General features: G+C 43.8%; 1 protein-coding gene across 1 annotated transcript; it reads right to left on the bottom strand.

Annotated features, from left to right (window-relative positions):
* Window positions 1–2,977: 2,977 nt before the first annotated feature.
* LOC138979389 (mitochondrial nicotinamide adenine dinucleotide transporter SLC25A51-like) lies at window positions 2,978–9,671 on the bottom strand. The gene is made up of 2 exons (XM_070352099.1): window positions 9,548–9,671; window positions 2,978–7,097 (listed from the first exon to the last, which is right to left on the bottom strand). The coding sequence occupies exon 2, from the start codon at window positions 7,055–7,057 to the stop codon at window positions 5,909–5,911; it is 1,149 nt and encodes a 382-aa protein (XP_070208200.1). The 5' UTR covers window positions 7,058–7,097; window positions 9,548–9,671; the 3' UTR covers window positions 2,978–5,908.
* Window positions 9,672–9,704: the final 33 nt, after the last annotated feature.

Raw genomic sequence — 9,704 nt, 5'->3', positions numbered from 1 at the left:
GAAAAATAGTCTGTAAATGTATCTCTTAAAGCCATATGTACTCGATGACTATACACGCTAATTGCTTTACCCACAGCTGGAGACATGCTAAATTAAGTTCCCTGCAAGATATTGTGGTCTAGGACCCCTTAAATGTTGAGATATTTGAATTTTTATTTTGATCTAGATCGTCCTATTTATAGATTTGCCAACAGAGGGAACGTTGACGCAAGGGAAATAACTCCGCGTCTTTGTTGACATCCTCACTTTTTCAGAGGCTAGAACAAGCTGTAATGCATGTATATGGTCCGCGCATTGCGACATATCGTCATTATATGGCCTTATGATGCATTTGACATCGATTGTGGGCAAACTACACTTTGAAAACACGGGAGCGCGTACATATGCCTTTAAATCGAATGAAATGTACGGTCTCTTTATTCGTTACTTAAATGGGAAGAAAGCGTTTATTTGTTCATCGGTAGTCAAATGAGAAGAAACTGTCCGTTTGTGTATAGGTTAAACTGCAAGAGACAGTATTTTTAATTTACTATTGTCATTTTTCCTTTTTTCTTTAATAGCTAAATTTGAAGAAAAGGTATGAAAATGCTTTGGTAAAATTGGTCAAACACTGGGTTTTTCTCTATCAATTAAAGTGAAATTGGTCAAACACTGGGTTTTTCTCTATCAATTAAAGTGAAATTGGTCAAACACTGGGTTTTTCTCTATCAATTAAAGGGAAAGAAAACGTATGTTTGTTTATCGCTTAATTCGATAGAAACACTCTGTATTTGTATTGGTTTAATCAAAAGAAATGATTTGTTTCTTGATTGGCTGAGTTTGTTATCGGTTTAACGGCAAGAAACAGTCTCCTCGGTTAGTAGTTCAATGAGAAGACAGTCTGAGCTTATGTTTAAGTGTCAGTTTAGAGGAACGATACATTGTTTTTAAACTGAAGGTGATGCGATGGTATTTAGGACTGGACAAGGATGGAGAGAGAGGGGGAAGGAATAGAGATAGCGGATGTGGGCGGGACCTAGAAGTAAGGAGGGAGGGGGGAGGGTGTTGTAGTGGAGGTTTTGGCGCCAAACGTTCTGGCAAGTGAGTGCCAGAGGATACACGCTCTTGCATTAGCGGCAAAGCAGCAGCAGCAGCAGCAGCAGCATTGAAGTGCGCACGTCAGCAAGTGAACATTATTTGTGAGATCATGTCCGAAATAGAACAATGGTGTAAGGAGTCAAACCTTCCTTCAGCGGTGATCAGCGTCCTCGTCAAAGAGGGGTTCGATTCGTTGGCGGCCCTCAAATGTGTCGAGCCGGAGGATTTGGACTCTCTGAGTGCCAACATAACAAGAAATTCCTCCGAGGTAGGAAAACACCCCCGTTGGTCAAAGGGAAATAACCATTCTCACTGCCACCAACTGAGAAGGTTATTTCCCTTTGACCATTAATATCTCCCTCTATAAGTCCTTGTAGAATCTTAATCCACCAATAACTCCCTAACCGTGTGTTTGACTGGTCACAATTTTGGTAAGAACCGTCTCAGGAATGTATAGAACCTGTTCACCAAGCTTGGTGACGATCGGTCTGTTCATTCTTGAGATGTATATGCGAACACAAACAAACAAACAAACAAACACATGGAGCGAATCCTAATCTTAATCTTAATCCACCAATAACTCCCTAACCGTGTGTTTGACTGGTCCTAGGTTTTGTAAGGACCGTCTCAGGAATGTATAGAACCTGTTCACCAAGTTTGGTGACGATCGGTCCATTCATTCTTGAGATCTATATGCGAACACAAACAAACAAACACATGGAGCGAATCCTATACACACCCCTATACCGGGGGTGTAAAAAGGGGGCATCTTGCCCTGCTTCGGGCAGGGATTAAAACCCTGCAAGCAAAAGATGGGGGAGGCCCCATGAGCAACGACACCGCCGGAGAGATGCCAGTGGTTTGGCGGAATTGCTGGGGCGACTCAACATGGACGGTTCGCCAGTGACGCCGGTGTGACGTTTTCATCTTTCGCCGTGTTGATATTTCGCTTCTCGGCCTCGTTGATCTAGTATAAACTGTACACTGAACCAAAATCACCCTTCGACAGTACTGATGAGCGACCTTGTGTACCTTACATTCATGGGGCCAAATTTGTCCAACCAATTTGTTTTATTTAACTTAGAAATTTGATTCATCCTAAAATGTTTTCCTTCTTACTCAAGGGACGTAACCACTCAGTACACGTTTTCGAAGAATTCGATTTTGGGGGTGAAATCTATTAAATTTTACCACCAATTTTCTTCACATGCAAGAAACTGACATGCTTTTCGTCCATAAATAATTTCACTTCTTAATTTTACCAGGAAACAACATTTCAGTCTTAAGTATAATGTCGAGGGGGAAATATGTACACAGGCGAAAGATGAAATCGTGACACCGGCAAGACCAAAAGGTGAGGGATTAAAGATCATCGACTTCGTTTCATCCTCGTTGGCTGTGGAGGAGGAGGTGTCTCTTGGCGGAGGGGTGACAATCAAATTACCCAATACAAAGCCGAAGTTAGATCGGGTGTCACCCTCCGCCTGGATTGTGGCAGGATAGTTTCCCACAGAACAAAAGGCCTGGCTGAAAGCAAGCACTCCCAGCGGCCATCCTCCAAGCTTAGTAGCCACTTTTCCCTTCATTTGTCACTGCAGGAGAGTTCTATTGGGAAGTCCGACAACCTGATGAAGCAGATGTTGTTAATTCAAGAGTGGTTGCTTCCCTTGGCAGGGAAAATGATTCAAAAGACTAACGGCGCATATTCACACACACTCTCTCTCTCTTACTCAAACACACACACACACACACACAAGCACACACACACACACACACACACACACACACACACAGACAGACACACACACAGAGACACACACACAGACACACAGACACACACACAGACACACACACAGACACACACACACAGACACACACACACACAAACAAACAATTTGAATTGATTGTTGTAGTGTCATGTCATTTTACTTATATATCATACAATTCTCTTGTGATCAATACATGCCAATATCACACCAACAGTTGATCTAATTAGTTACAACTTAATGAGTATTTCTCATTTTTACATTATCACTACCTTCTCACACACAAAAACGTCTGGAGTACATCGAGCAATAATAATTTATCATGTTGTACACTATTCAACAATGAAATGTATTCAGCAAAAAACAAGCACAGAATTAAAGCCAAAACCAATCAAGACTTTTTTTTTTTTGAACATCAACTAAGTTAAAGGCACAGTAAGCCTCCCGTAAACCATCACAGAGCTCCCCGAGCGTCTAAATACAGTACAAGCATACTTCCATTTGAACGCTCACCGAACGGGAACATCCTGGCTGCTTTCTGTCGAGCGTGAGACATTTTCCAAGAATTTATTTTCGTAGACTTGTTCCGTTAACAACAACGGCGCCTCGTTTTTGCGCTAGACCTAACTTTTAAAATCTAAATAATAAATTGACAGCTTGTTACACAAACATTCTTTAATCATAAAAGAATTCGTTTTTCATCAAGACAAGATCAGAACAATTCGAAGTTGTGAAAGTTTAAAAAAAGAAAAGCCCGGAAGCAGGGTCACGCAAGGGTCGTAGCAGACGACGGCCGGTTTATCAGTGCAAATCGCCGTTCCTCTCAACAGTCAAAAGCCATCGCTAGAGTTCTTGTGAACCACAGCCGTTGTTTCGTGCATAAAAAAAAACGTGCTATTGTAGATAAGCTCACGTCGAGTCGCATTCAAATGACTAACTATGACGACTGCATTGTGAAAAGGGAAAACTGGATCACACGGGTTCACGATGGCTCAGGGGTAAGATAAACCACGCAAAAATAAATTCTTTGAAAATTGTTCGCTCTTTACGGAGGGCACCTAGGATGTTCTCAATTGGTGAGTGTTTAAATGAAAGGGTGTTTGTACTGTGTGTAAAAGCCTGACCGTATCTGTGATGGTTTACGGGAGGCTTACTCTGCCTTTAATGCACACTTAAATTACCTCAAACTTTCAAAATAAACATGAATTTGACAGACAGAGCATTACACACATACACACAACCACAGCCGCACACACAAACACACATGATGCTATCATATGGGGGTCAACAGGGCTGTAAACCAATGTTTAAGCACTTTCAATGTTTGATAAGATGCTACATGTAAACCAATGTTGATACACTTTCCATATAAAGTATTGCAGAGAGCATGAGATGTACCGTTGTTAACACAGAACAGACATAAAAGATAAGATGCACTTTTTTCTTCCTGAGAAAACAAGTAATACTACATCTAATTCTAAAAGGAAACACCATACTGTACACATAAGTTCTTGTTATTCAAAGAGAACAAATCAAAAGTATTCACTGTCAAGTTCCTCAAATATGAAATAAATTGTAAAGGTTACATGGTCTCCCTCAGCCTGAACAATGCACTTTACCACTGTGACTGTGACTGTGACTGTGTCTGTGACTGTGACTGTGACTGACTGTGACTGTGACTGTGTCTGTGACTGTGTCTGTGTGACTGTGACTGTGTCTGTGACTGTGACTGTGTCTGTGACTGTGTCTGTGACTGTGACTGTGACTGTGTCTGTGACTGTGTGACTGTGTCTGTGACTGTGCGACTGTGTCTGTGACTGTGCGACTGTGTCTGTGACTGTGTCTGTGACTGTGACTGTGTGACTGTGACTGTGTCTGTGACTGTGTGACTGTGACTGTGTCTGTGACTGTGACTGTGTCTGTGACTGTGTCTGTGACTGTGTGACTGTGTCTGTGACTGTGACTGTGTCTGTGACTGTGTCTGTGTCTGTAACTGTGTCTGTAACTGTGACTGTGTCTGTGACTGTGACTGTGTGACTGTGTCTGTGACTGTGTCTGTGACTGTGTCTGTGACTGTGAGATAAGGGTCCTTGAATGACTGAAGCGAAATGACGTCACAAAGCAGGGGAAGTAACTAGAATTCACGAAGTACAGTGGAACCCACCCCGAGACCTCCTTCACACCTAACTCCTAATTCGTGACCTCATTTATACAATAACATCTTCCTTTTGTCATTTTCTATTTTGTGACAAATTATCACCTGAAATTAGAAGGACTTTGGTAAGAGTGTATCCACGTTCCTCCGAAAGCGGCGTATGGCTGCCTAAATGGCGGGGTAAAAACGGTCATACACGTAAAAGCCGTGGGAGTTTCAGCCCATGAACGAACAAACAGTGTATCCACGTCAGTTCAACGGATGAAGTTGTAAAAAGCAATTCAGAGTTCAAACCAAACAGGTGAAAAGTCACACTCACAGTGCTCTCTATGACTGAACATAAACTAGTGGTTAGACTCATGACACCATCCCAAATCCAGACTAGACTGGTCTTCAAATACATCTTGACTGTGTTCTGCTCACTTGACACTGTGATCAGGAAGGCGAAGCATCCTGATTTAAATAAATCATGCAACACACAGACTATCAGACTACCCAAAGTCATGCACACACACACATGTATACATGTACACACACACCAGCATACTGCAAAACTAGCATCTGTTATAGCTGTACTTTACCACTGGTAACCCTGTTCACACACACACACACGCACTAAAACAGATTTTCTCAGCAATCTAGGGGAGCTAACCCTTGCCCTACTGAAATATGAGCATACACAACACACCCACACATGTTTTAAAACAATAAAATCAAAATGCCAGATGTGAGACCATTTCATTGCATGAAAAACCTCAAGCACACCTAACTAAATGTATGCCTTAACGAGTTATAACCAATAACTAATGCTGATATTACTGACACAGTTTTCACAACACAACTTGACTCCCACAGGCGCTGTCATCAAGCGACGCCACACACTGTCCAAGTCACACGCGGCAAAGTTTGGCTATAAGCGCCTGTCCTCTTTCTGGCCACGGAAGAATCGCATGAGTAGCTCATAGGTGGCGTTGATGATTCCCCAGGAGAGGAAGGAGCGCGTGTAGTTGAGATGGAATCCCCGGAACAGGTTGGACATGCTCTTCCGCTCCGCCCACACCTCATGGAAGGTGAACACCACTCCGTGAAACGGCCCGCCCAGTCGCGACTGCATGCGAGTTTTCACAACGTTCAAGGGGAAGAACCCCGTACTGATCAACGCCCCCAGGCACGCTCCGCAGAGAAAGTCCTTCACAAAACGACTGGAGGCGTTCTCTAGTTTGGGGATTTGCTCGTTCAAGAACTCCCTTCCCAGGAAGAAAAACACGTTGCTCGGTCCGTTACGCATAAAGATTATCGTCCCCCCTCTGTAATACTCGCGAATGCCAAAAGCCCAGAGTTCCCTGGCTGTGTGGAACGAGTTGTTGAATCGTTTCTGATAGCGCTCGTCTTGCAACAGCGTCTGAATCCGCTCAAAAGGCGACAGCGTCATTTCAAGCGTGCCGGCCATCATACCGGCGGCGGCGTGGTTGACCGGGCGAGGCACTGCGGGAAAGGTTTTGTCCAGCTCCAGCTGAAACTTGTGGTAGGACCCGAACATGATGGACAAAGAGGTGGTCTTCTGCAACAGGGGCGGCAGTAGACCGCGGTACAGGTATCGGAGTCCTTCATGCTTCAGCTGTTTCAACGCCACGTAGACACTCACACCTTGCAGTTGCTGTCTGAAAATGGCTTTGTTGATGGGGAAGGTGGAGGTGATGTTGATAAACGCTGCCCCCCACCCACATATAAACTCCTCCTCAATGTCCGGAAACTGGATTTCTGGCAGCCAGGGTTTGTCATATTTTGAAATAAAATCTTGAAGTCTGTCGGTGATGGGGCTGCGCACTAGCTCTGCCTGGGCGTCACATGGAGCGGCCTTCTCCAAGTGGGCAGCGTCTTTGTCAAACAGATCCACAGACTTCAACATTGAATCGAACCCTGCACTCTGCTTGTCTTTCAAGATGGCTCCCAGCTTCTCACCATTGGGATCCAAGACAGCAGCATTGTGGCAAGATTTGGTCTCTGCGCTGAGACGCCCTTCTCCCGACGTGGGGTGGGCTTCAGCATCTCTGACCATCCTTGAGCTGCTGGTGCTACCATTCCTTCACTACCTGAAACTGAAAGGATGGGGAACATTTCGTTAAATTTAAAACCTGCTTTTTCTGGGTAAATATTATGTTGCATAACATTAACACAATAAGTGATAACTGACCACGGATCTGAAAAATTGTGAACACGCCTCACACACTTATCATATATTGTGTCTACCTCCACCCTAAAGATCTACAGTACCCCCCGGTTAACGTCACTACCGTTTAAGGTCACACCTCTGATAACATCAATCAGGGTGTTGGTCCCGACCTAAAGCCTTCTTTGTATGACTAAGAAAACCTCGCTTAGCGTGACCTCGGATACGGGAACACCTCTTTTTAGGTGACCCCCGTTCTGGTCTCTAAATGCAGAAGACCACCGTTTAAGATCAAGCGAAACTGAAACGGAAAAACATCTCCCAATTTTGCGGCCTTGACAGGTTTTTTCTCCATATGACGTCAAAAGAGAAGTGACGCACAAATCAGATTATTTGGCCCGATTATTTTACCCCAAAGAGAAGGATGAGGAAATCTTTCGCAAATAAAACTTGGAAAATAGTTCCCGCCAAAAAAGTTGTTGAACCAATCAAATTGCCAGTTCGTCATGTCACGTCTGCTTGTTTTCCTGCCGGTTTCCGTGTGCTGCTGAGTAGTGCCAATTTTAGGCCAAAATAAAAGACATTGTTGAAGATTTGAGATATTTGGAAGCTCTCTCTCTCTCTCTCTCTTTGGGGCGGGGACGTAGCTCAGTTGGTAGTGCGCTGGCTTTGTAGCCAGTTGGTCGCTATCAGCGTGGGTTCGATCCCCACGTTCGGCGAGAGATTTATTTCTCGGAGTCAACTTTGTGCAGACTCTCTTCGGTGTCCGAACACCCCCGTGTGCACACATGCGCACGAAAAAGATCCCACGTTCACAGCGAAAGTCTCAGGGCTTGGAAAACACGAAGACACGCATGCATCATCTCTCGTCTCCGATTATCATGATCGTATTTCGATACTTTGACGAGACAAACCCAATGCTGATGTGTCAAAGAAGACAGCCACAGCGGGCTTGTTCAAATCAAAGTATCACACCATATCTTCAACGTATTACCAATACCTGTCCCAATATAGACCAGTTGGTCTAAGAGGACGTTAAACCCTAATAGTCAGTCAGTCTCTCTCTTTCGTTCCCCCTCTCTCTCTTCTCTCATGGTCTCTGTTTCTGTCTGTCTGTCTGTCTGTCACTCTCTGTCTCCGACCCCTCTCCTCTCTCTCTTTCTCTCTATCTTTGTCCCTCTGGCCATCTCTCTCTCTTCTATCATGTCTCTTTCTCTCTCTCTCTCTTCCTTTCAATTCCCCCCCCCCCTACTCTCTCTCTCTCTCTCTCTCTCTCTCTCTCTTTTTTAACTCTATGTCTCTCTCTCTCTCCGTCTCCTCTCTTTATCTCTGTCTGTCATGATCAGTTTGTCTGTGTCTCTCTTTCTATGTCTGTCTGTCTTACCTCACATCCTCTCTCTCTCTCTCTCTACCTCTCTCTCTCTCTCTAATGCAGCTGATGGTCTCTGTGTCAGTGTCAGTATGTATGTCAGTGTACATGTCTCTCTCTGGATCTGCCCATTATTACGTCATTGACTTTCAATTGGCGGGAAGTCTTTATGGGGCCCCAAACTAAATTCTGATCTCTACTGAAATTGATCTTATCCGAGGATCGGTTAACGTGTCCCTCGGATAAGATCACGATTTTTTTTGGTCCCAAGGGGGGTCACCTTATCCGAGGAGTACTGTATAGAGCAGAGTTATGTTCCTTCTCAGCCTTTTGGCCACTGTACCAGATTTCAATGAAATCCACATAAATGCAAGTTTAATTGTTGCCTTAAAACAGATGTTTCTCCTAATGTGATGCAAAGATAGGGTTGAAAGTGCCTTTGCGACCACTTCTCGATGATGACAATTAACCTGCCCATAACAACGCCAAAAGCATCCCTGACTAAAGTTTTTCCATATAATTTAATTTATAATTAATGAGCCACAGTATTAAACAAAGGAATGTTTATTTGGTACTCATTACAGGTTTCAATTGTGGTCTCATGATTTTCTTATTCTCATACATTTTGGAGACATTTTGTTCTCTTTTTAAAGTAAACTTGACTTGTAGACACTTGCGGCAACACGCCAGTCCTCCAGTCCGTGGTGCGTTCAAAATCAAATGCACGTTTCTTATGGTCAATCCCACAGAAACGGCTTCAAAATGCGCAATAGAACCTTGAGAAATCTAGCTGCTTACGTTAAATACATGCTTTGTATATTGTGTGTATTAAGTTTTACCTATCTTCACCGTATGCAGAAACCTGAAGGCAAAGTTTACGTCGAGTTTGTCCTCACAACCAGGTCAAATCTGTCTAGGGAAAATGTCATCAGAAACTTCGCACACGGCTATTGACTGCTCCTCAAACAAACGACAGTAAGAGACATTTTGAAAATTCTTGCCTTGCGCACCTGCAAGTAGATTTTAGACGCTGCATCCTCAAATGCCATTTCGATGATCTTGAAAATGATTTCGTGTTCAGGTTGTCCATTATGCAAAGGGACGTAAGGGTGGGTTACACAGCACAGTGATCTCCCTACCTAATGACCTTTGATCTTTGAGAATTCT

The sequence above is a fragment of the Littorina saxatilis genome, linkage group LG11 (assembly GCF_037325665.1).
Source record: "Littorina saxatilis isolate snail1 linkage group LG11, US_GU_Lsax_2.0, whole genome shotgun sequence".
Classification (NCBI taxonomy): domain Eukaryota; kingdom Metazoa; phylum Mollusca; class Gastropoda; order Littorinimorpha; family Littorinidae; genus Littorina; species Littorina saxatilis.
This window is presented reverse-complemented; position numbering and strand designations above follow the sequence as displayed.